This window comes from Anguilla rostrata, chromosome 4 (genome assembly GCF_018555375.3).
Source record: "Anguilla rostrata isolate EN2019 chromosome 4, ASM1855537v3, whole genome shotgun sequence".
Classification (NCBI taxonomy): Eukaryota; Metazoa; Chordata; class Actinopteri; order Anguilliformes; family Anguillidae; genus Anguilla; species Anguilla rostrata.
In genome coordinates this window covers 17,926,206-17,953,039 of record NC_057936.1, presented here as the reverse complement: position 1 = coordinate 17,953,039, position 26,834 = coordinate 17,926,206, and the positions used below count along the sequence as shown (strand labels likewise).

General features: G+C 39.6%; 3 protein-coding genes across 6 annotated transcripts; 2 read left to right on the top strand and 1 right to left on the bottom strand.

The window, feature by feature from the left end:
- Window positions 1–320: 320 nt before the first annotated feature.
- On the bottom strand, window positions 321–7,494 carry gorasp1b (golgi reassembly stacking protein 1b). Of its 3 annotated transcripts, none has more exons than XM_064331074.1 (9): window positions 7,241–7,494; window positions 6,717–6,797; window positions 6,211–6,414; window positions 5,414–5,500; window positions 4,809–4,939; window positions 4,293–4,434; window positions 3,838–3,964; window positions 3,425–3,532; window positions 321–3,256 (listed from the first exon to the last, which is right to left on the bottom strand). In XM_064331074.1, exons 1-9 carry the CDS (start codon window positions 7,301–7,303, stop codon window positions 2,976–2,978), a joined length of 1,224 nt encoding a protein of 407 aa, XP_064187144.1. In that variant the 5' UTR covers window positions 7,304–7,494; the 3' UTR covers window positions 321–2,975. The 3 variants fall into 3 exon arrangements, with proteins under 3 accessions (XP_064187144.1, XP_064187143.1, XP_064187145.1); XM_064331073.1 differs by having other exon boundaries at window positions 3,425–3,565; window positions 7,241–7,490; XM_064331075.1 differs by lacking the exon at window positions 7,241–7,494 and adding an exon at window positions 7,104–7,173 and having other exon boundaries at window positions 3,425–3,565.
- On the top strand, window positions 7,396–20,953 carry ttc21a (tetratricopeptide repeat domain 21A). 2 transcript variants are annotated; one of them, XM_064331068.1, is made up of 29 exons: window positions 7,396–7,532; window positions 8,080–8,209; window positions 8,601–8,711; window positions 9,012–9,178; window positions 9,509–9,631; window positions 9,884–10,041; window positions 10,287–10,371; window positions 10,525–10,623; window positions 11,235–11,427; window positions 11,614–11,711; window positions 11,861–12,055; window positions 12,281–12,410; window positions 12,691–12,848; window positions 13,700–13,909; window positions 14,088–14,326; window positions 14,611–14,683; window positions 14,928–15,038; window positions 15,199–15,337; window positions 15,841–15,941; window positions 16,187–16,375; window positions 16,675–16,785; window positions 16,937–17,018; window positions 17,268–17,418; window positions 17,513–17,674; window positions 17,946–18,126; window positions 18,735–18,959; window positions 19,809–19,929; window positions 20,066–20,133; window positions 20,270–20,953. In XM_064331068.1, exons 2-29 carry the CDS (start codon window positions 8,152–8,154, stop codon window positions 20,345–20,347), a joined length of 3,816 nt encoding a protein of 1,271 aa, XP_064187138.1. In that variant the 5' UTR covers window positions 7,396–7,532; window positions 8,080–8,151; the 3' UTR covers window positions 20,348–20,953. The 2 variants fall into 2 exon arrangements, with proteins under 2 accessions (XP_064187138.1, XP_064187137.1); XM_064331067.1 differs by lacking the exon at window positions 7,396–7,532 and adding an exon at window positions 7,758–7,915.
- A 641-nt stretch (window positions 20,954–21,594) lies between these two features.
- LOC135252696 (elastase-1-like) lies at window positions 21,595–26,834 on the top strand. Its single transcript, XM_064331076.1, has 8 exons — window positions 21,595–21,701; window positions 22,063–22,169; window positions 22,488–22,594; window positions 23,383–23,511; window positions 24,792–24,928; window positions 25,260–25,405; window positions 26,308–26,457; window positions 26,772–26,834. The coding sequence occupies exons 1-8, from the start codon at window positions 21,668–21,670 to the stop codon at window positions 26,784–26,786; spliced, it is 825 nt and encodes a 274-aa protein (XP_064187146.1). The 5' UTR covers window positions 21,595–21,667; the 3' UTR covers window positions 26,787–26,834.

The window sequence follows — 26,834 nt, the reverse complement described above, 5'->3', positions numbered from 1 at the left end:
TGGTTATACAGGAAAGTAGAAGTATGAGCTTACAGAGTTATAGCTGTAAGAAAGATGTATAAGCCCACACATCAAAGCAGTTTGATAAAACTTGCATCCCTGGCGCACACAATAGGTGCACGAATGTTTTACCTGACAGTCAGCGAACACTGAATTGGCTGTACAACAGCCAAGGAAGTAGGTGCTCACTGGCTATACAGCATGTAGCCTAAAGGTTGTTGCGCATTTGACAAGTTTTCCCTGAAGTTCCAAGGTCAAGTTAATCAAGAGTAAGAGTTTTGTCATATCAATTGTTTGGAAATCAAGATCAAAGAAATATAGAAATTATAAACATTTCACATGAGATTTATTTTCAATTTTCACGGTTAAGTTAGCATCATCTTATTCAGTGCATCAAGGCCACAATCAATCCAACCTCCTGCATCAAAATTTCAAGTCAAGATACAGATTCAGCATTTAGTTATTTTGCTACCTTCTACTTTGACCTGCAAAAAAGCAAAAATTTAGTTTGACATGCGTTTTAATCCACCACCCATCATCATTACTTGGAAATAGTGCATTGAAAGCATATTGATCTATAGTTCTCCAAATAATGATGACAGTTTTGGAGATAAATAAGCCTTCTAGTATTTTTGTTCTTTCGGAATAAACTAGTGAATACGCAAAATACAATATTTAAGGCAGAATTTTGCAGGCTTTAAATTGACTTTAAATTGAAATATTTATGATGTGCATCCTGTCACTCAGGAACAGGAATTCCCGAGATGTCCACTTAATGCATAGACAACAGTAGTGCACTGAAAACATGCATTTGTAGATAGACTGCACATGTGTAAGTAGAAAGTGTTGAGACAAGGACTTTGGCATACCATATACGGTATAGTTACTCAGTGCTGATATCACATAATTACACAACCTTTTTACTTTTCTGTTCAGGTTAATTAGGTTATCCTGCTTATTTAAGGTAATTTCCTGCATATTGCAAAAGGAGTACCCCATAATTATTTTACTGAAATAAATTAATCAAAGAAGAACATGTCTTGTCATACAAGATAATCCATGTTTCATTCCATTATATGATTTCTAGCTGAATTCATGTGTGCTGCACGCAACTTAAAAATGTCGGACGGCGGCCAAAAGTTTAGTAAGGAAATCAAAATTACCTGTAAGAATTTATGTATTACTAATTTAGATGTTTGTGCTTATCAACTGGTTGCAGACGGGTGAACTGGGTGCAGTGAATAAAGATTGTAATGTATTGCAGAAGCTGCTCTGAAGCTGTAAAAATTAGCATGTTCAAGTTTAATTTATTTGTCACTGGCTAAAATGGTACACCACATCTTTCAGTGTTCTTCCTCTCATTTCTCCTAATCGATTAGTCATGAAGACAACTCTTTAAATTGCACATAGGACAATATGAACAGAAACATAGTGTCTTTATACTCAAAGACAATGAGTTACTTATAAAACATACCAAACACATATATTACTGCGGAAGTGGCCTTTACAATACCGATGCAGCGAACAGCATTACCATAAACACTCAAAATGTTCATTCACATTTTTAAAAAATAACATGAAAGCAAGTCCAACAGTTAAACTTAAAAGGAATGACATGGCCATTTCCTTGTATTTAGAACAACTAACATGTAGTAGACATCCAGTGTTGGTTAAGACAAATGTTTGTGTCGTACAAATTAAAGGGAAAAAAGGGCTTGCAATTCAATAAGAAATACTTCACCTTCTTAAATGTCTCTCACAACTTTGCCATGTTTTTGGCACATACACAAACATCCTCTATAACATATGTAATATCCAGCATTAACTTCAATTTATTTCATTTATAAAGCAAATCTGTTTACCAAATATGTTTTCTTCATTTTAACCTTCTTCCTGTCCAGTGCATTTTTACTTTTTTTTTCTTTACTTGAAGAATATCAAATAATTGTAACATTTGTCATTATCACTGGTGTATAAAAATAAATTGTTCGACACAGAATGTTAAAACATAATAAGCATAACTACAAACTTTACAGGCTCTGCACAGAAATTCCAGACTGTTATTAAAACATTTAAAAATGGTTCCGATTAATTTCAGAGCTCTTCCAAAATCAAGAACCGAAAGAAACATAGAAGGCTTCTTGTATCAAACAGAAGCTAACAAACTCCCTGCATTATTGATTTGAGGAAATTCATGTTTATTATTTGCTGAGCTTTGGCCTGTAAGGTACTGGAAAATTGCTATAGCGACTGGATGTTATGCTCACTAATAAGGCAAAGTTTGCACCGTTCATTGACACTGAAATTATACATAATTCCATAAACAGAACTGAATTGCTCACTTTGTCTTGTTTACATTTGCTTGAATTTGAGAAAGGTCAATGTCAACCTACAGTGCAGAACTGAAAGTAAAGTTACATTACACTGGTGCATCCTTATATGAAATCTTGTGTTCTGAAATGACAAATTTACTTGTACGATACTCTTAAATGTCATAAAACATCACATGCAAATTGTGTATGAAATAGATTTAATTATATAGTGTTAAGATTAATATAATTTTGTTATATTTTGAGGTGTGTCAATTTATAATAGGCACTACGTTAAAATGATATTGCACACTGTCTTTTTTTTCTCTGTGTTACAACAAAGGGAATAAAATTAAATATATCCTATCACAAATAAGCAAGACTTTTGTCATGTGCTATTGTGCTACATTCAGTTTTTAAGATAACTGCCTATGTGCATAAAATTATGACTTTCCAATCTCCCATTCTCCAAATACACAGCAAACCCCCTTATGGCTAATAGCTTTGAATATGTAATTAAAACCATAGATGGCAGAGTCATCGAATAAGAGCACACTCAATCTTAGCCTTACACCTTGTTGTCACCGGTTACTTTTTCTACTTTCCACCAAATCCAGTGGGCAAGCACATCAGTAAGCTAAGGTTAGTTTGCAGAAGCCAGAGGCCCTACTGTAGGACTGAGTCTGAAGCCACAGTTTGTTCACTAGCTTCACTGTCCTGGGCATCGGGCTCTGGTGGAACAAGGTCCACAGGCTGTACCGGTGAGCTGATGTCTTCGGACACCACTGCCCCAGTGACATCTGGATAGACGCTGTCACCAGAGGGGGAGGAGTCGAGGGGTGGGGAGGGGGGGAATCCCATAGCCTGGTCGATGGCATGTTCCTGACCACCCACTTCCAAAAGGTTTTCTGGGATTGCAGATGGCCCGTCACCATCTCCCAATTCCTCTGATTCATGGAGAAAACATGAGTCATGTGAAAGCATAGAAAAGGGAATTGTTTTCCTCAAACATTCAGAAAAAGTATATAAAATAGTACAGAGAATTTTCGGCCATCAAACTCAGCCACAGAACACATCTGTGTGCCACTCATTGATGTTTGGATGCTCAAACTCACCAATTCCAGTATGATAATCAGGAGTGAACGCCCCCGTGTCACTGACAAGCTGGGAAGTGCTGGAAACATCAATGGAGGAGACAGGAAAGTCCTGTCTTTCCACCATATCTGGGATGTCAGGGACCAGAACATCAGAGAGATCTGAGACATGGCATAATCAGGGAAATGATTCATGAATTTATGAAGGTTATGGCGGTTATGAGCATCTAGAAAGAAGTCACACATTGAGTGTCTTTTGATTATGATTATTATTTATGATCACTGATGCTCAACTCAGAACTGATATTAGCTACCCTAAAATCCAATCAGAAAACAAACAACAGCAACCACACGTGGGGAATTAAATAGTGATTTGTCTGTAGGAGTATCAAGCAATGGACTATCGCAACCACGGTGATTGTTAAAAACCTCACCAGGATCCATGACTCTCTGGATGGGGGGAGGCAGTGGGGTGTCCTCAAAGGGCTGAGGGAAGGCCTGTGTTTCCTGACCCAAAACTTCCTCCCCCCTCTCTACCTGATCTGGAGCTGCCAGTGATACCTGGAGTTAGGAGAAAGACAACATTTACAATGTACAAATAAGGTCCATCACCACACTGTGCCCAAGCCTGAATTTAAAAACGACAGAATTAAACAGCCTTCAGTCTGTCAATTCAACCTGAAACATTCTATTGGTTATTAACCTACAACATCTGTTTCAAAAGTGTCCAAACATTTCAGGCAGTCAGTATTTAACTTTACGTATGTAATATGACTACTTATCCTGTCAGTGTTAGAAGTGTTAACAGTGGTTCACAGCAACAGCATCTTGACACCGGAATAATCTATCTGAACAAACAGATTAAGAATATGAAGAAACAAAAATGCACCTCCATATAGCCATTAGTTGGGCTCTCTGGCATGTACTTTTCCTCAGATTCAACAGAAGGGGGTGTGATGTCGCTTGACTTCAGGGATGCCGAGCGGGTAGGGATTCTGTGCAAGTAGCCATATCCAATGCCACAGCCTAAGCTGAAAACAGGAAATGTTCATTAGTCTTTCTCTATATGCTTGAGATGTTTAAAAACTTGTTTTCCCCCCTTCGGGGCTCAGTACACTAATGACTGTGAGGCCCTGCTTAAATTGCATATTACTAGGGCATTACATACTTGAGTTTGTGTGTGCTAACACAGCATAGGGCATTCTAAAGATTCACCACTGGCTCTCACTAGGATACAGAGATAGAGTCCATATGGTGCTTCACTGTCTTGGGGAAACACGCTTTTCTACCTATCCCTGAAGTTAAATATTACATTATGGTAATCGATGTGGAGTGGGACTCAACAATGCAGTGCAAAGAAACCTGAGCTTTTGGTTGGGCAGTGATGGGCACCCCCTCTTCTTACCTTCCCTCTCCCCCCCAAGCTCCATTGGGTGTGACCACTACTTCTCTACACAGGTCTGTCTCTGTATTGTACACCAGTAGCTTGAGAGGCTTCCCCTCGTGGGACTCGATCAGGGAGAAGAAGTCTTCAGACTGTAGACACAATAACCAAGTGGACAAAATCACACTCAATATTAGTTTTGAATAAAGCTGATATAAAGAGAAAGTGTGCAGGGTGTAGTGGGAACTCCTGGACACCAGTCATACGTAACAGGGGGAGGGGATATCTTGGTGGATATTGGAAAATATTTTCAGTCCCTTCGTAACTATTACACCCTCAACACAGAAGAGACAATTGTCTCCATTAAACCGATAACTGCAGAATAAAGTGGTAGGTGGAACAAGTTGGAGATTCTCTACAGGAAGGATGGCTTTGCAGATCTCAAAGACCAGGGTAGTGTAGCCCTCATGCATGTTGAAATACTAGTACCATAAGGATAGTGGAATAATTGTAAAAGAAAGCTGAGAAAGGGCCAACCTAGCCCTGCTCTGGCTTTGCTGAGGTGATCAACATTATCTGTTGAAATGGTATTTTATTTGTGCAACAGAGACTGGTTAAAAACTTACATCCTGCAGAACCTGGTCAGCTCCAACAATGAAGTCAATGTGTGCTTGAAGTCCTGCTAGAGCAGCTGGGGAACTAGGATCCACATCCTAACATAAAAAAATAAAAATATTAAGTCAAGTGCTCTGCATTTAAAGTATTCTAGCATGAAATTATAATCTAGCATGAAATGTACATTGATATTATGTTCAGTGACCTGACAAAATATTTTATTCAAAATACCTCAAATACATTTCAAACATTGCTTCTACAATCAATGCACTGATTAAGTTCCTCTGACAGAAAACATTTCCATTCTTATCTCATTTTGTGAGATGTCATCATGCAATAAAATAGAAAACATATTTTTATATTTCACCACATGGAAGTATATTTGCGCAACAAATGTGTCTGCAATCCATACTATTCCTCACGAGGAGCTAGAACAGCCAAGGAAGGTAGTGGATTCAACAAAACAATGAAGTAGAGTGCACAAGGAAATCTCAGGTAACAAATAACCACACCCTTTGACAGTCATTGGATAATAATCTCTAGAGATGGTGAGTTGTTGTTTGTGACCACAAAGCTCAGAGTTCCAACTTCCTGATAAAACCTTTATTTGTATATTAACATGAATTCAGGTTTCTGTTTGTGGGGGATTTTTGACAGTTATTAAACCAAGCCTCATGAAAACACACCAAGTGGCAGTCAGTTAGTAAATCATGTAGCGTGAAATATATTTTGATAAATAACTGTGATTATCGCTGACTATTTTGTGCAGTCAATGAAGTGCTTGATATCATTTTCTGGACTGACTCACCAGGATATGCCAAACATTTTCGTTGGCACCTTTAAAACTGCAAAACCTGACACTGGCTCCCAGTAGGCCCTGTCCTCCCCACATGTTACTGGGGACCACCTCCAGCTCCCGGATCCTCATGGCTTTGATGCTGTATACCTCCAGCTTCACTGGTTTTTCCACATTGGCTTTGAGCAGGTCCTTGAGCATGTCATTCTCCTTGTTCTTTGGGAAGAGAAGAGTCACTTTAGCCCCTGCTCTATTGAGTAATTATGTTTATTGTCATTTGGCAGATCAATTATTCAATGCAGGGTCTTATATGTCTTCCTTCCAGGCTAAATTATGTCTTCCATCTCCTTTTAAATTAATACATTTACTAAGTTGTTTAAATCGTTCTCTATTTTGTCAAAATCACCAAAGAGACAATGGCCTCTTAACTATTGTACTTTCTAAAGTTAAATTTAAAAAATGTCAATTTCCCAGCATAGACACAAAAGTACAGATTAAATTGTAATAGCTTTACTTACCAGTCTAGTATTTCCAATTGATATTATGAAATCAAAAAATGGTTCCAAACCAGCCTTCTCTGCGGGTGAGTTCTCTTGAATCTATTATAAATATTTGTATGTAAGTATGGTAACAATAAAAACTAAAGGTTAAATTTACAGCTGTTAGACTGTTTACTGAACAGCAGGCTGTACTAGATATTAGACTATCTAACGTTAGCTAATGATAGCTACGTTGGCATCTAGCACAACCTTTGCAATGCAGTCTTTGAACAGTTCGCTTCAAATGCGTCGAATAGTCACTACTAGCAAGCTATCTATGCCACTAACGATAAAACATTTTAAGCTATTAATGTATTCTACTTGTGCTAGCCATTTGATTATCATAAAATTAAGCTGAATATTTACATTTCACACGTCAACATCGGATACCGGCCACTTGTCAAACAACTGCCACATCAGCAAGCAAGCTAGTTAAGTTAGCCAACTTACCTTAGGAGTATAGCTAGCTAGCTAAAAAGTTGAAAACCCAAAGCTAATCTTACCCCATGAACATGGTAGCCATCCGTCCCTCCCTCTGGTGCATCCGAGCTTTGAGATAACCCCATTTCGTCTTCGTTATTTTTTACTATTTAAAGCAGCTATACAAACTGTATTTGAAATATGGACAGCTACAGTGAAGAAAAAAGAAAGATGAATTCATGAAGCCATGTACCTTGCTTGACAGCAAATCAGCTAGCAAGCTACATTTAGCTATTTACTTTTGCAGGAAGATAAGACTAGAGTAACAAATACCAAACGCACCGATGGCGATGCAGTGGTGAAAACGCTCTCCCGGTGATGTTGCTTGTAAGATACAATTTTAGTGTCACAAACAAGGGTAGAAACTAAAACTAATGTACTTAGACACAAAATAATGCGCTAATGTACCTCAAACAAAAACATAGACGAAAATGTTTGAGCAAAAAAAGAGTACTGGATTCTAGATGATAGTTGTTTAGCTTTTTGTGTTTGATTAATAATCCTGTCTTTACTCTGGCCAGAGGTTGTGTAGCAACCAGAGACGCTAAACTTAGGGACACCGAATCACTGAACCTGTAAAGTTAGCTTCCTAGGTGTTTGATTGCAATAGGATACCTTGTGATAATTAGCGTTATCAGAATAATCGATTCAAATATACAACAAAACGGAACATGGCAGAACGTGATTCATCTTGTTTAGTAAGTTTAAAATAAACGGAGCGACTTAATTTCTGCTGTTAGATACCTACCTAATTGCCTCTTGCTTGCTGCTTAGACTTAACCTTAAATCATATGCTGTATGACTAACACTGTTTATTAAAGTGAGAATAATGAAGAGTAAATCTTTTTCTGTATGATTTCAGGCTTCAATAGTGTATTATTTCACGGAGAAATACTACCGCCAAACCATACTAACCACTGCGGAACATTTAAAAATGTACAATGCTGATCCTGTACTGCTGTTTTTCAAAGCCCATGGGATTTTGATGGAAGGTAACATGTACATTGAGACTTGTTCCCTAGTGATTTTTAATATATATATATATATATATATATATGAAAATGTACTAAGAGCTACACATTAACATTACAATTCAATACAGTGTTCAACTAAAAATTGCACAATGAATATGTCATACTATAATTTAGATTATTGCATTCTTTGTAAAAGAACTGGCTACATTGATGAAAATAGCTACATTTCTGTTATGACATCATTTTGCCTACATGCTTTCTTTTGAAAACCTAAAAATTCAGGTGACATGCTATTTTAGTTCAATTACAGATTTTTATCAGTGGGTAGACAAAATTTTTGCTTGAAGCATTTTTTCAATGAGTATTCTGCAGAAAACACTGGATTCACCCTCTGGTTCGTACATTGTAGGTCGTGTTCAAGAGGCTATTCGAGAGCTGGAGCAACTAAGAGACAAACCAGATGTATCATTGTGCTCTATCATGGCTCTTATCTATGCACACAGACAGAGTGAAACTGTTGGTGAGTTGGGATCTAACTAGTGCATTCAGTCAGACCTATTAAAATACCCCTAGACACTACACCCACATGCATTTTCGTATAATATTAGGAAGTTAATGTGCATGCCACAAGTTCAAAGTGCAATTCAATGCAATACAATGCATAACTTGGATAACTGATTACATGTTACCAGGGTACAATTATAAACCAATCGTAATGCGGCTGGACTTAAGACCGGAAGATTGTTGCATATTCTTCAAGGAGGGACACAGCTGTTATGATTTTTATGGTGATAAAACTACCTATTTTCACTGTTTCAAGATCGTGATGCTGTGGAGGAGCTGGATTCTCAGCTGAAGTTGAGTCGGAAAACTGCCGGAGACAAAGCCCTCTATTATGCTGCCATGTTTCTTTGGCTAATGGGCCGCAGTGACAAGGCCAAAGACTACATTGACAGAATGCTCAAGATGTCCAGTTCTTCGAAAGAGGTTTATACTAGTGATTTACAAAGCTTTCTGTTATTTCTTCAGTCATTTTACAATATACTGTAATTTATACGTTTGAAAATATGTCACATATCAAACTTTATACATTGTTAGAGAATTTAGCTCCATTTTAACTTACAATAAGAATATAAGATATAAAACTGCATTTTTTCCCCAAATCGTTGGGCTATTTGTGTATACTTTCAATACAGCAGCCTATCTGGGTGTGTATGTTGACATACTATTCTACTTTCAAGGCTTCTTCTGAACCTTTATATTGAATAATCATGTTATAATCTAATAAAATGAAAACAATTATATAATTCTGTACAGGGACTAATTCTGAAGGGATGGATTGAGCTCAGTTCCGAGGTTGATCAAAACAGAAACAAGGCTATTCGATACTTCGAGAGTGGGCTGCAGGACTCCAAGAGTGTATTTGGTCTGATGGGAAAGGTACTGTTTGAGTTTGCTCTCTTGTCGAAATTATCCAAACTACTGATTTTTTAAATACATATTTGAATAACTTCCAGAAATTCACATATCAGGCATCACAAAAACAGTTTTAGTTGACTGCATTACATTATTTATTCTCTGGTTTAATATCCAGCATAAAAATTGATGCAGGCACCTAAAAAATGACTAAATAAAAGTTGCTTACTCCATAAAATTGTGTTGCTCATTGCAGATCAAATTGTTGTTTTGCAGGTGAAATACTTTATGAAGAAACAAAACTTCTCTGGTGCCCTCGAGGAAGTGAACCAGATTATTTCCTTCCAGCCTGATTTCCTCCCAGCTCTGACCAGCAAGATGAATCTGTTTCTTGCCCAACAAGATTGGGAGCAGACCCTTGATGCTGCTTCCCGGTCAGTTGATCTGTGCAGTTTAGTAATATATCAGCATTCTTCATCAAACAACACATAGTCATTTTTAAGTAATGATAGGAGGGCAAGGACAGTCTGGACTTTATTCCTGTGCCTTGCTGTTGCAATATATTTAATTAATGCGAAACCTGGGATCCTTCTGTATTAAAGAATTGAACAACTTTGCATTGCAATGTAATATTTTGATTTTTTTGTCTCATATTCAGCCGTTTTTCCCCCCTCTGCAGATGTTTGAAACAAGATGGGCGTAATTTGAAGGCTCTTCAGATAATGGTGATCCATGCGATAGTGAAAGACGGTGACCTAATCAAGGTGAAGGCATACATGAAATCAAAATAAGAAAATGTTTGAATCAGCACATGAAATTCAAGAGGTGTCCTTCTCTGATTGGTGTTATTCTTCTGATTTTCTTTCCCGTTGAGTAGGTAGAAACCTAATTGCTCACTTTTGTCTTCAATCCTCTAGGCACAGGAGCATCTTCAAGCACTTCTCGGTGCCTTGGAGAGTACAGAGCCTTGCGCACCAGGGCTTCATGTCAATTTTACAAAGCCAATCAGCAGATTGGTAAGCACTGTTTGTTTATTCAGACCAGGCACAGAATAAATCAGCAGTTCACAAAGTAGCATTTTGCCATGCAAAACATTAAGAATTTTCTACATATGAAATCCTTATAACTAATATTATATGTAGGTCTATGTAATATAAATATAACACCTTTAAGCCAGGACCAGGATGGGAATTTAGTGTAAATGAAAATCCAAACGTTGCATTTTATGCTTGGCATGCATATTTAGCGAATTTTTGTATGCACTGATTTGTAGGCTACTGCCTTCCGTGCCGAAGTTAACCTAGTTTCCTGAAACCCTGCTTGTCTAAACAAAGGGTTGCTGAGATTGTTCCCTTATGACGGTTTCTAGTCCCTTGAGTCATGTTTCCATGGAGCAGGTGGAGCAGAATGTAACAGGGAACTGCTACATCTGAGAATTTTATATCAATACCCTCAATCCACTGTTTTATGCACATAATTTAATTATGTACATGAATTTCAAAGTGTTTTATGGACAATTGTCTGGACAGTATATTCGTAAATAAAATCAGCACAACTTGACCTGTCTCCCCCCTCCTTTACAAAAAAATATTAGTGTAGTGTTTCACCATATCCTTTCTGGCTTTAGTGTGGAAACCACACAGAAATCCTGCAGACTTTGTGCCAGTTTGTGGAGCGAGCATTTGCCAAGGCCCCAGCAGATGCTGATATTGCCAATGAAATTGGCTACCTGTTTGTCCTTCAAAACAAGATTAAAGAGGCTGCAAGATGGTATTCCAATGGCATCAAACTGGATGGGAGCAGTGTGACAGCTCTGGCAGGTACCTTTTGCGAGTGCTGTAGATTAATGTTGTTGTCAAGAATTGCCTGCACAGTATCTTACAGACAGCTGTAATCGGCTGGAGGCTAGTCAACCTCACCATTGTGGCCTCAGCTGTAAGGTCATATCATTGTTCACTTCCTGCTGTTTTGCTACCAGGTGTGAGAATGCTGACTTATACCCTCAGGTGTGATCCATTGCCAGCTGTTGCAGGGACAGCTCGAGGAAGCGGATCAGCAGCTGGAGTTCCTTAGAGAAATTCAGCAGTCCATTGGCCCGTCAGTGGTAACGCTCCGCTCCGCCAATTAGTATATGTGCCAAGAAGGCCACGCCGCGGCTGCTTACTGCATCTTGTTTTTCTTGCAAAAAGCCCACTGAGCATGGCATCACAGGAAAATATGTCTGTCAATAATGTACAATATCTTGATTGGCAGGAGCTGGCTTTTATTCAGGCCATGCTAGCCTGTAAGAGAGGGGAAAGCCAGGCTGTCGTGAGCGCTCTGCTGAAGGAGGCTGCTGAGCTTCATTTCTCCGCCATTCGGGGACTGCCCCTGGGTGTGGAGTACTATGAGAAGCTCAATCCTACCTTCCTTTTTGAAGTGGTGAAGACAAACCTGGCTGTCTGTCAGGTAAACTTAGCAACACTGCCCTGGGGAATAATTGGTGTACAGCACAGACAATGCAGTAATCCAAAACAGGAAATTCACAGTTATAGTTCATAGCAGTTCAATTGTCTGAAATGCTATTTCATGGTACATATTTATTCAGTGGAAACTGCACTTTTGTTGTTGATGTGTTTATACCACAGTATCACATATCACCATGGCACTTGTTTTGTTCCCTCGTATTGACAGCCTCGTGCTCTTGGTCAACCGTTGTCATTTGGGCTGATGCACTCTGCCATGATCTTAGAGCCTGTGGTCAGAACTGCTCCAGGCATTTTACCTGGTGCCTACCTCATGGCCAAGGTGAAATATCTCTCAGGTAACAATATCCAGGGCAGACAAACCTAATTGATGTCCCTTGACCATAGGTGTCATCGGGCTGATTTAATCATGTCATGGTTCTTTGTAAAAGAGACAAATGATTGTCCTCTCCAGGCAACTGCTGTGCTTTAATTTATTTATTCATTTACTATGCTTGCTTGACAGCAAAGCTCTGTTCAGCCCTGTGAGGTATAATTTGTCTGGGCTTTCAGTTATTGGGCAGGGAATGAAGTACCTACATGGGTCCCACATACCATTCTCAACCCCCCTCTTTTTAGGTGACTTCACTTCTGCTCAGGTTTCCGTAACGCGCTGTTTGGAGCTGGACCCAACTGTTGCAGATGTCCACCTGCTCCAAGCACAAATTTGCCTCTCTGTGGAAGACTTCAAGAAGTGCCTACAGTCCCTGGAGACAGGGGTGAGCCACAACTTTCAGGTAAGTCCAGACCTATACCTCTACCATTCCTTTTGTGTAATATGTATATGTATGTACAGTACTGTGCAAAAGGTAGAGACCACCATTTATTCAATTTCCAGTCAAAACAGCCATTCAGTGAAAATGATTCTTTTTTGGACATCAGACAATAATGCAGGAAACTTATATTTAACCTAAAATTACAGAAAAGCCTGTGCCACTACATACAAATATCAGATCTACCAGTATTTTTCCCTTTTTGCACCTTACGACCACTTTAAGTTTTCCATCCTTCCAATCATCAAACAAGTTACAGCTGTGTCCTCCCAACTAAAGTTGTTATACGTGTGTGTGCATATGTGTTTGCATGTGGGGAACATGTAATGTAACATTACATTACAACCTGCTCACAGTAAACATACACAATAAAGGCTGGAGCAGAACTATACTGTAATTTCTTATCCTTGAGTAACTGCTACAGTACTTGCATCGAATATACCAAGAAATATGTATGTTTTGTTTGAATACAGGCCTCCCCTGAAAAAGAGACATTGGTCTTAGTGGGACTCCCCTGAAATAAAGTTAATAATAAAAAATAAATTGACTAAAATCCAGCAAAATACATTCAATATTGTGAAAAGCCATTACATTTTATCTGCAGCGTAATTAAACAGTGAATAGAGCGGTAAAATGATGCACTTGCATTACTAATACACTGGATTCTGTTGCCAACATCTATTCCAGAAATGATTGATAATGAGTCTTAAATGGTAGAATAGATGCAGTATTGGTTAGCAATGTTATATTAGTTGCTGCGTATTTATCATAGTGTATTGCTGTGATTTTTTTTCACTCTTTGACTGTTCTGTAAGGTTCGGGAGCTACCTCAGTACCACTTGATCAAAGCTCGGGTCTTGAAGAAGATGGGGAACATTCCAGAGGCCATCCAGACTCTGAAAATGGTCATGAGTCTTCCAGGGTTGAGAAGAGAGGCAAAGGGGAGAGAGACGTCCATCAGCAATAGCGACCGTGTGTCAGCGTACTTGGAGTTGGCTGAGGCACTAAGGCTGAATGGGGAACAGGTACTTGGAAGATCTGCATCTCTTATGATTTATGGTTATGAAGTAATCATACCCTCTAGGCATGGACATCCCTTTCTAAATGATAAACCGATAATTGATTTGCTACCAGGCAACAGTGTGACATAAAAGTAGGCGTGTCAGTCTTCGTTGTCACTTTTTTATAAGTGTTTTCCATCAGCATGAAGCTACGAAGGTAATGCAGGACGCCATTGTGAACTTCACCGGGACGCCAGAAGAGATCCTGGTCACACTGGCCAATGTAGACCTGGCTCTGGCCAAAGATGACAGTGATACAGCTCTGACTGTACTGCGCAACATCACCCCCGACCAGCAGCATTACACAGAGGCCAAAGAGAAGATAGCCAAAATATACCTGGAGAAAAGAAAGGACAAAAAACTCTACATTGCATGCTACAGGTTGAGTTGGATTATTAACCTTTTGAAAATGTTTTACACACACACACACAAACTCTCTCTCTCTCTCTCTCTCTCTCTCTCAAACACAGACACACACACGCACGGGACTAAATCATTTTTCTTGATTTTAATTTCTGAATCCATTTCTGTGCACAAAAAGGGTGTGTAAACTGCTGTTGCTCTTATAAAGACTCAGTATGAAGTGTGTGGAGCACATGGGGCCATCTACTCATCATTCTATCACAAGGTCACAGATTTTTTTTTTTTTATGTTTTTTGTTTCAGGGAACTATGTGAGGATGTGCCAGGGCCACACTCCAGTGTCCTACTGGGAGATGCATACATGAGAATAGAGGAGGTATGAAACTTCTGATCAACGTGTAAAAAACACAATCATGAGATTCTAGTATTAATAGGTTTTACCGCATATTGTACCTCCATCTGATGAACTTGCCCTTGCAAACATGGAGGTACAAGGTGGCTTCAGCTGATTTCTACATATATCTGTCTAGTGGAATTTTCAGGTACATTCCTGAGCAAATAATATATGTACCCACTCTATCTACTGTTGAATGCTTTAATTTGTATTCTTCTTTTTTCAGCCAGAAAAAGCCATTGACGTGTATCAGGCAGCTCTGAAAAAGTCTAGCAGAGATGCAACCTTGGCAAGAAAGATTGGGCAAGCATTTGTAAAGACTCATCAGTACAACCAGGTATGTGCCAGGAGGGGTGATATATGCTGAATTTTCAATGGAAATCTATGCGCAACTAATTTTTGTATTGCTGGTCTATTGTACTTCCCCCCTTCTCCTGTAAAGGATGCCATCATGCATGCTATTACTGTTTTGTTACGTCACACTCAATAACTTTCAGGCAGTTAGCTACTACGAAGCTGCCCTTAAGATCAGCGGACAGGATTTCCTGCGGAACGACTTGGCCGAGCTTCTTCTGAAAATGAGGCAATACGAAAAAGCCACGAAAATTCTCAACCAGGCCTTGGACCATGAACCAGGTAAATTAAATACATGAAACATGAAACTCACATGAGCTCAGTGAACAGACCTTACAGTGTATATTTTTGACTAGGGATGTTTAGATACACATTGCTTCTATGTTGATTGTAAATAATGGCAACATTCATATCAAGAACTACCTATGACACAAGTATACATATGAAGATAAGAAGAGACTAATGTGTTCAATAGCAAAGAATTCTTACAACTGCTGGAATTACAACATAAAATGCTAAAAATCTCCCTCTATATCGCAGCTTTTTAATATAACACGTGACAGATCTTCAAAGTTATAATTGATTAAATAATTATTGCAAATATGTTTAGTTGTATATTGAATAGCACTGATATCCCTGAATGCGAGTGACAATGAATGTGTTCAATATATTTGTTACAATGCTTCTCAAAGTAAAAGCAAATTGAGTGTTACATTACTGTAGTGCATGAATTGCTGTATCATTACTGTAATTGCTGAGTTTTTTTTTTTTTTTTTTTCTTTCAGGAAATGACTTGTTGACCATGATGAATGATGTAAAGTACTTGTTTTTACTGGCCAAAATCGATAAGAGGTGTGGATCTCCTTCTATGGAGACATTGGAGAAGGTTAGAGTGTTATAATAATTGAGCCAAGAGTGACTCGTTTTCAGTTAGATCACATGTGATTATTAGGGAAGTTTGAATCCGATAAGCAGAATGCATTTAAGAAATCCAGGGATACAGGCCTTTAGTTATCCAACATGTGCATGTACAGTAGATACCAGTTATATTTAATAATGCATAGGTGTTACCATGAGGTAACACATAGGCCTGGAAGATCTCATGGTGTGACATTGGTTGCTTCCTGGAAGGCCTACAATATTCAGATGAGGGTTATGAGGCGCCTCCCACTGGAGCAGCCAGAAGCTTTCCAGGAGCAGAAGACGGTGGCGGCGTCCATCTGCCACCAGATTGGTCAGCTGTGGCGCTCTCAGCGGGACTTTGATAGGGCCAAGAAATCGTACAAAGAGGCCCTATCATTCTGTGATGGGGACCAGAAGGTCAGTCATTGGTCTGTCCTGCTCTCATGAGCCACTCACATTTAATTGAGCTCCAAACTGTTCACCGAAGTCTGTCTGAAGTTCTACACAGCTTCAATCGAGGGTTTGAGTATAGTCTCGTGGGAGGCTTCTTCTCTTGACCACAGGCACCGTTCTATCATGTGATGTATCATGGGCTTAACTAACTACACAATGACAATAAAGTAGTAATAGCATCACACGTGTGGCTGCATAAGGGTTGTATGTATTTCAGGAATCTGGGTCAGAGGATGTTTATGTTCTGTGCTGTATGTTCTCAGGTAATACTTGAGTTGGCACATTTACGCCTGGAGCAGGGTAACATGGAGTCCTGTTATCAGCAGTGCCAGGTGTTGCTAAAGAACCAGGATAGCAATGAAGAGGCAGCCATGGTATTGACCTTTCACCATACTATTTATAGTTGTCGCTATGCTGCTTTCCAAATCATAACATCAATGCATAATATCCCACAGAAATGTATCTCTCAGATGCCCTTTTCACTAATAATTAACATTGTTTTATTCATCTGAATCTTCTCTATAGCTGATGGCAGATCTGCTGTTTCGAAGAAAAGAGTATGATGGTGCAGTCTCGCAATTTACAAAACTAATGGAGCAAACCCCAGGTACAACACAGCCATCTCTATAGCTAAACCTCTCTACCTTACATAATAGGTTAACTAGGCATACAGTTTTATAATCTCATTAGAAAGTGCTTTTGTGTTAACACTGCTCACATGTAAATAGCATCCATTTTACTCCATCATCAAGCAATGATGTTGACAGAAAGCCAAAATCTATTCATAATTCAGTGTCATGAGGTAGGATGTGTCCAAAAGCATTAGGCATAAATCAAAAATCATTCTATTTAACAGATAACTACTTTGTTTTGGCCAAGTTTATAAACTTGTTGAGAAGAACTGGGAAGCTTGATGATGCACCAGCCCACTTTGAAAGGTGTGAGAAACACAGTCCCAGAGCCACCATGGAGCCAGGATATAACTTCTGCAAGGGCCTGTACTGCTGGTTCGTTTCGACTACCCCCATATCTAAAGTGGACATGTTTAAAATATGAAATAAATGGAACCGTTTGTTTTATTGCTTTGGTTTTTGCCTTCAGGCACATGGGACAGGTAAATGAAGCTTTGATGCACTTCAATAAGGCCCGGAGAGACACGGACTGGAGCGAAGGGGCAGTACACCACATGATCGAGATCTGCCTCAACCCAGACAGTGACACCATCGGGGGGGAGGTGTTTGAGGCAGCTCAGGAGGAGTGGAGGTAGGTACTCTGATGCAGGAAGAGAAACATTGGGGGCTAATGGCAAATTAGCATGTAGCAGTAAACCAAACTTGAGTATGGAACCAGGCCTTCTCTGTTTAGCAGAGCAGCGTTGAAATATTTGCTCTGTCTCCAGGGCTGTTCATTGCTTATGGTAGTGGTCCAATGTAGTAAATAAATGGTCATATGTATGAATTCTGGATTTGCCATTGTGAGTAGCGAACCAAAGAGCTGAATGTCCCTCTTTGCTGAATCATTGTATCGATGACAGAAGGGAGTCAGAGCCCTTGGGAGTGAGCACAGCCCAGAACCTGCTGAAGGAGTACCATCCCCGCACCAGAGAAGGAGAGGAGAAAGCACTGTTGCTTTACAACCGCTGCTTGATGGCTACCAAAGAACCCAAGCAAGTGGAGAGGGCTCTGTCTGCATTCACTGAAATGGCCTCATCGCTGGTACAAATTGTCCTTCAGCAATTACAGATTAGACCAGTGGTAACCAACCCTGTTCCTGGAGATCTACCGTCCTGTAGGTTTTCACTCTGACCCTAACAAAGCACACATCATTCAGCAGCTATAGATCTCATTGAGCTGCTAATTAGAAGAGTCAGGTGAGCCAAATTACGGTTGAAATGAAAACCTACAGGATGGTACATCCATAGGAACAGGGATGGTTACCACTGGATTGGATTATATCCATTTGCTATGTCTTAAATGACAAGCTTGGAACCATTACACCATTTCCATTAGTAGCTGTTTAAATTTTGTTTAAAAATAAAATGAATAGCCTCTGATGGTTGTTTAACTTAATTAGATTGCCATAAATTCACACAAAATAATGCTACAATGTGGCTTAGCATTGTTTGTGTAATGTATTGCACAGTAGATAATATTTAAATGGCAGTGAATGCTTTCATAACGCACCTCCTTATCTTTCTATCTGCTAGAGGTTATGTAAGTAAGTATGTAAGTATAGTCCTGTAGTACTTTGGCAGAACGACTGGGTGGGTGTCTTCTGGGTGTGATGCAGATACTTTCACTGGTGACGACTGTGTTGTTTGCAGGAGAACAATGTGCCGTATCTGCTGGCAATGGCCCAGGCCTTCATGATACTGAAACAGGCACCCAGGGCCAGGAACCAGCTGAAGAGACTCTCGAAGACGGACTGGAGTGAGAGCAACGCAGAGGATCTGGAGAAAAGCTGGATCCTCCTGGCTGACGTTTACATCAAGTCTGGAAAATATGACATCGCCGTGGAGCTCTTGAAACGCTGCCTCCTCTACAACAAGGTGAGCGTCCGGTACACGAAGAGGAATTTATCCATGCCGAAATTAAGGCCACCGTTCCTGGGCTTATCTATATTGTTGTTTTGGTGGCTTCATGGTATCGCACCCTCAACCTTTCAGTTACAAGCGTAGTTCCCTAATGGTTATTCTACACTGCTGCCTGGGCAGTAGATTCTTTTCATTTCATTTGAAATTATATACTCCTGTGTACCCAGTTCACAAAGACAAACAAATATGAGCCCTGTAAAGGTCACGTCAGCCAAGGCCTGAGCCTCTGAGTGTGAATGTGGCATCTGTATGCCGTGTGGAAAAACACTGGTGTGATTTATCAGCCTCAGCAGCTGTTCCGGGAGGCCGTGGTTTACCTTGGTTTGAGGTCAGGTCTTGAGTAAGTGTAAACCAAGCCCTGCCGCCTGCAAGGTCATCCTTTGGCAGCAGTGCTACTAGAATGCACTGCAGTTACACAGCTCCATTCATATGCAGTCCATTCCTATGCCACACGCAATGAACTCCACTTCTTATTATTCAACATTTATCAAATTCTGTATTTTAAGTGCTGAAATTCCAACTTCCCCTGTACAGTGTTAACTCTACTGACCTGCCTTGGTGTCATAGTGAGTGACATAGTGAATAGGGAGTTGGAATTATTAGCATACATTTTCAAGTTTGAGTTCTTAGTGGGTCACTGCTTTTGCACCCTTGAGAAAGTGCCAAAATTCCTTTGCTAACTGTCCCAGGTACAGGTGGAAAACATTTCAGATTTAAGCTGTGAAAGTTCAAAATGTGTGTCTGCCAGACAGATTAATAAATGAAAATAATTAGTAAATAATAAAGTATATCTTAATTTTTCAGTCTTGCAGTAAAGCATTTGAGTATTTGGGCTTCATGATGGAGAATGAGCAATCCTACAAAGATGCTATAGGTTATTATGAGCAGGCCTGGAAGTACACCAACAGGGTGAACCCAGCAATGGGTGAGTTATTTACAAGTGTTCTGTTCTTGCATATATGAGATGTGTTATCAATAGTTGTTGCCTTTTTATTATTATTAGTAGTAGCAGTAGTAGGAGTACTGCTGTGAATTAATATTATCCTTTGCTTATTAAACAGGTTTCAGACTTGCCTTCAATTACCTGAAATACAAGAAATACACAGAGGCAATAGATGTTTGCCGCAAGGTTTGTACAGTCCATTGTTTTTTTTTCTTAGACACAAACATTCTTGTCTTCTCAATCAATCTTCAAGTAGTATAGGTAATAATAAAATTGAAATAATGAATGCGCTATACTGAAGTTGACGTTTTGATTCCCTCAGGTTCTGACTGAGCACCCTGGCTACCCGCTCATCCAGAGAGAAATCCTGGAGCGTGCCTGGCTGGCTCTGAGGCCTTAGAGCTGAGGAGGAGGTCCAAACGTAGGCTCACTGTTCCTTGCAAAGATGCCTGCATTCCTTGGAGAAACTTGTCGCATTTTCTTCAGAAGCCAAAATTGCCTAAACATATCTCCCTGCTGTGAGAACAGCCTGTCTTCCTTATGTACACAGTGCCTTGTTCTGTGGTGTGGTTTTAGTAAATTTGCTTAATATGGAGCATGTGTGACTTTGTTTTACCAATTTTGTTTCTTATTGCAATTTTTTGTGTGTTTTTCTCGATTACTCATAACAATAAATTACATTACAAGCATTTTATGTAGGACATGTTGTCAAAGAAATTAATTTCTTTGACAACTTGTCCTACTCCATCTATCACATTTTATATTTGATGTCATATGAGTAGGATGGTGATGGACAGCTGGGATTACATGGGCATTATAACAGTCCCCACCCCAGTTTTTTAGAAGCCACTAGTAAACTTGATCACCCAATACATGCATTGTAACATTAAAAGTGAATTCTGGTTGGTTACATGTCAATGAAGTATATTTTTTTGCAGTCTGGTTTTTCTGTGTTAACTTCAGAATTTTAAAAAAAATTAAATAAAAAAGAAAGAAGTAAAGTTAAGATGCAGTTACAGTGATTTTTTTTTTGTCCATGAAATACATTAGTGAAAAATACAAAACTGCCAATTCCTCAAGAACAGGGGCTCCCAAACTTGGGTCCATAAAGGTTTGATAGGAGATTCTCAGATAATTGCACATAGGCGTTAAAAGCTATTTTGTTTATATTTGCACAGGCAAAATCTACTTATAAATACAAGTAAATATAACCTGGTTTACACATCACTGATGGCTTTTGATCGTTAAAAATGTTTCCCCAAGCACAGACTTTAAGCACCCTATAAGTACATGGAACGTAACACCTGCAGAAACCCCACAGTAGTCTGCCACACACTGTTCAATGCCCAGTGTGTTTACAGCCCACCCCTGCTCTCAGTGGAACGCTTGCTGCTGAAGAGCGTTATCACTGATAGCATTCAAAACAGCCAACAAACAATGTTCTCATAAATGCAAATTGCATATATAATGGTGCCCACGTGCAAGCTTTCAATCACCTTCAGAGACTACAATTTGGAAATGGCTGTTGAAATTTAAACTTTAGGCCGACAGATTTGGTTCTTCAGCTGTTGGAAGAATGTCCTTGAATCCTATCTCAACACCAAAACTGATAGGTTAGCCAGAACGTTTCATCAGAATTCTGATTGTGGCAAAGGCATCTACAGTAAGGCAGGTATAAATACTGAGAAGCATCTGAACCAAATCACATTTCCTGGCCAATATGATGTGGTTTGTGGTTCTCTTGTCTTGCTTTGGTAAGTATCAATGCAATAATAACTCTACATTCAAGTAATGACTTTGTAATACTGTATAATAGATTGTAAACCATTGTAAAAATGAATAAACATGCTCTTATGTATTCTCTCACAGAGATAGCTTTCTGAATGTAATTTTTAAATTACCATTGACAAAGAATAAAGAGATTTTTACAGAAACATTCTGCTACTGAACAACTTTCTTATTTTGTTATTTTTTTCATAATGAAAATTAGTCTACTGCACCTTTTATGTTTGGATGTGTTTAGTGACTGAAGTACTGGCTTGGCTTTTGAGTTGCGTCATGTTTGAAGTATTTAACCATTTGATTTAACTGATTTTGGGGTAACTTGTATTTCAGGTGTGAGCAATGGTCGGACACCACTCAATCATGCAGTGTACAATGAGAAGCTGAACGAAAGGGTTGTAGGAGGTTCAGATGCACAACCAAACTCCTGGAAGTGGCAGGTAACAATATTCTACATAACAATATTTTTGATGGTAAAAAAGCACATTCACGTAAAATTTCAGAGAAAATGAGAAGTGCATGATATAATAAGCAACGTGGCTTAATCTGCAACCATATGTCCCTTTTGTTGATATATATTTACTAAAGCACTTATTCTGTTTATTTGCATATTAAAATATGAATCATCATTATATCAATATTCATTATCACCAGTAAAATAAATAAATATGGAGTCCTAGTCCTTCTTCATGTCCTGAGGCTCTCAGCTTCCTTTTCTTTGTGGAAAAAACATATTCTCCCTCTGGACGCGCGCACAGGTTTCACTTCAGTTTGACTCGTCCAGTCAGCAGGAGTACTACCACATCTGCGGTGGGACTATAATCGGTTCCTCACATGTCCTGACCGCAGCCCACTGTATACTCAGGTGAGTATTGAGCTACAAGACAACACATGCAACTGGGTGACTACAAACATTTCGTTCTTTGCATTGGCTTATATGTGTTGTTTGAGGCAACACATATATTATATATATCTATTATAGCGCAGCCATGATGTATTAAACTAAGACAAGAATTCAGTTGACATTTGTCATTAAATTTGACTTAAATACAAAAAATATATGTCTCAAACACAGTTTTGCGAGTTCAGCATCACCAATATTAATTCAAGCTGTGTTTGTTCAGACAGTAACTCAATTTGTCCTTACTTAACTCTCCAAGTAACCTTTTGTAACTGAAGGCCATAGAGAAAAATAGTGCCTTAGTATATTATAATTGAACAATATGACCCAATCAGTGACACACATTGGAAACTGGAGCGTTCTAGAGGATCTCTCCCTTTTTAGTGACAGAGAAATTATAGCAATTTCCCTAGCTCTGTGAAGTGACCCACATTAGAACATAATTTATAAAGCCTAAAAGAATGCTAATATTTGCAATATGAGTATGTAATGTAACATATGCATGTGTTCTAACTGAACCATACAGACTATTATGTTGCTTATAATGATATCTATACGTTGCAAATAAAGTCTTAATATTTTTCATGAAATTGTATTCATTTTTGTGGCCAGAGTACTATGTCAATTAAACTAAATTAAATTTGCTACTCAATTAATTCAAGTAAAAGTGTTTCTGGGAATGGCATGATGACTGTAATGCATATTTTGTGTAAAAGCGGTGTGACTCATACACCTGTCCTTTCTGCACCCAGCTATGATGCCAGGCATTACCGTGTGGTCACCGGGGAGCACAACCTGTACAAATATGACGGCAGTGAGCAGTTCAGCTTTGTGGACAACATACTAATTCATCCTGGCTGGACTGGTGACCTTGGCAATGGGTAAAAAAAAAAAAAACATACAAATGCGGGTTGAATTCAGAAAAGCTAGCCCTAGAAAACTACCAATCACACTTAATTCCCTTTAGCAGAGTAGGAGTGCTCTGAACTAGATTCAACCTCAATGCTTTTAAACCTTGCAAGCATCTACTACTGTATAGGATGTTGTTGCCTTGAGTGCACGTACCACATGTTATATCACATTTAGTCATTTTTCTACATGTTATCACATGTGGAGCACATCATGTCTATGTTGCATGTCATGTTACATAAAGTACTGTTATTTTATGTGCTTCATGTTATGTTATTATGTGTTGTCATTTGGCATTCCTTGACAAATATTTCACACTATTGTTACCTTAACATCTTAGCATACAGAATAATTTGAACACTACTAACAAACACAACAGTGTGTCAACAATGAGAAATCATACCAATGCATATTGAATCTGCATACAGAAAATAAATATACCCAAAAGGTGCTAGGCTAGCAATTTAAAATCAACAAAGAAAAGTAATCTATCATTCAAAATGTGAAATCAATAGCAGGGTTAAGCCTGGCCACTAAAGTATGACATGCGATTTCCAATGGTTTAGCCAGCAGCCATGCTGTTATGTATTCTGCTTCTGCTGAAAGGCTGAACTTAAGCAGACATGTTCTTGGTTTGTACACAGATGGGGGGCCACCTGGGAAAACTAAATTGCTGCTGGGACTGGTGTTGGTGGGCCAGGGGGGGTGGTCTCCCCCATGCCCCGCCCCCCTCCCAATCAACCCCATTACAGTAATGGGATGTTGTGCTGTAGGAGATGCAGACTTTTGAATGAGATGCAAAACTGATGTCCTGACTCACTGTGGTCATTAAAGATCCCATGACACTCGTAAAGTGCAACCCTGTTCCTGGATATCTACTGTCCTGCAGGTGTTCACTTCAACTCAAACAAAACACATCTCATTCAACAGATAGGGATCTCATTGAGTTGCTAATTAGTAGAATTAAGTGTGTCAAATTAGGCTTGAAATGGAAAACCTATTGGACGTTAGATCTCCAGGAACAGACCTGGGCAGCCCAAATGTATGAGCTACCCTGGTGTCCTGAAAAAATGACTAACCTGGCTCACTCACCATGCCACCGAATCACCACGTGGTTCTTTTCACATGGGAATAACATGGGGTTTTCCACGTGAAATTTGTGTGGTTTTTCTGTAAGAGTGCTCTTCTTTATTTTATTAAGCTATCCATGAAAATAAACAGTAACGACAACATGGTATTTTTTTTATTTCAGAAATGATATTGCCCTACTAAAGCTTGTGGCTCCAATTTATGACAATGGCTTTGTCAGACTTGCTGACCTACCATATGCTGGTGAGGTCTTGCCGAATGATTTCACCTGCTATATAACTGGATGGGGGCTACTTGCAAGTGAGTATGGATGAAAGACCTCAGCCTGAGCTGTATAAATGTGTTTCTCAGTAATTGCATTTGTTCATAGTCTTGCAGCACTTAGAGGTAAGGTTTTACCCAAAAATGTGTACATGTCTGCTGTAAGAAAATGAGTCTTAGTAGCCTGGATTTGGTCCGTCACATTGGCAGTGCTTTGAATTCCACTGTACATGTTACGTATCACTAGCTATCACTGAGTTTTATTTCACTGAGAGGTTAGTATTATGTAGACACTGCAGCTCTCCAGGACTGGAGTTTTCCACCCCTGGCTTAGATTTTTCTTCTATTTCAACCTCTCTCTCTTGTTCAGCTGGCGGAAGTGTTCCTGACATCCTTCAGGAGGCCCCTATACATGTGGTGGAACACAAAGTGTGCTCCACCCATGATTGGTGGGGCAGTCTGGCCAAGAAGACCATGATATGTGCAGGAGGAGATGGAAAGACAGCTGGTTGCCAGGTAATAGGTGTTGATTGCTGAACAATGACCTTTAGCCGTTCAGTGCTGTAGAATATTTTATGGAAAATTGAGTGGAAATATCCTCATAGCTTCTGGTTTCCTTGCCTCAACCATACCATCATTGACAATAAGAAAAATAGAGCTTTGTCACACACCAAGCGTGACACCCCTAAGAGAGAGATGCGGCAGTGCCGGGGAACACCATTGTCTGTCGCATGGAGAGAGAGAGAGCGCACCCACACAAACATGAAAAAATAAATGGACACCTTCACCCCTCCCTGAAGGAGGATTGCACCTCTGGGCCACCGTACCTCCCCCCTCACAGGTTCCAGGCAGAGACAATAAATTAAAACAAACTAAAATATCAAAGACATAAGAAAGTAAAACAGCACCACCACTTTCCAGTGCGCCGCCCGTAGCTGACCCGCCTTCCCAGCCAGGTCCAGCTCCTCCAGCATCCCAGCTGAGGATTCCTTTCTTTTCGGTGCTCAAAATAAACCGAACCGAAAATCATAACTGCGCTCTCAGTGTTAGCGCCCGGCCTTTGCCCCAAACTGTGGAAAGCAGCACACCTTTAAGCACCTGAGCTGATTAGCTAACGCAGCCCAGGTGCGTGTGCTCTCTCCACTAGCCGGCGCAGCCGAGACCAATCTGCCTCTCCGGCGGACTGAATGCTACAGGCTTCTATAGGATATTGTGCGAATTCCAAACCTAAGGTTATGACAGCTTTCATGGACTTTTATTGCATTTGCATGAAAGCTGTCGTAAGAAAAATATTAAACATATATTTGCTAAATTCAGCAGGTCTATCTGTGTCCTGTTTTAGATTCTGGCTCCACTCAGAGTGTAGCACAGGGCATCCTGGGGTTCAGTTGGCAACTTGTCTCTGTTAACTGTTACAGGGCGATTCTGGAGGTCCCCTCAACTGCTTCACTGATGGTGCCTGGAGGGTCCATGGTGTGGTTAGCTACGGCCCCGGTGGGAACTGCAATACGATCCGCAAGCCCACTGTCTTCACCAGAGTCTCTTCCTTCACGGACTGGATATACAGTGTAAGTTTAGCCTTTCCTGACAGAACTGCAGCATCCATGCTAAAACTCTAGGACCATGCTTCCAGAGAGCTGTGAGCTAGGCTATGCCATGCTACGTATATGCGTAAATTCATCTTAAAATGTGCCTTTGCAAAGTCATCTTTGGCATTGAGTTATAATAAAGCAGATGCTGGTTTCTCTGTGATAGACAATTCATAGAATTGCATGTCCTGAGATTTCTCATTAACAGCAGTGCGACAAATAGTACTGAATTACCTCACGCATATATAGTGATGTATTTGTATCAGTAATGACCATTTTCATTTCATTTATAGGTCATTTTGAGCTAAAAAGGAAAAGAACAAAGATGGGAAATAAAAAAAATGTTTATTAAAGAA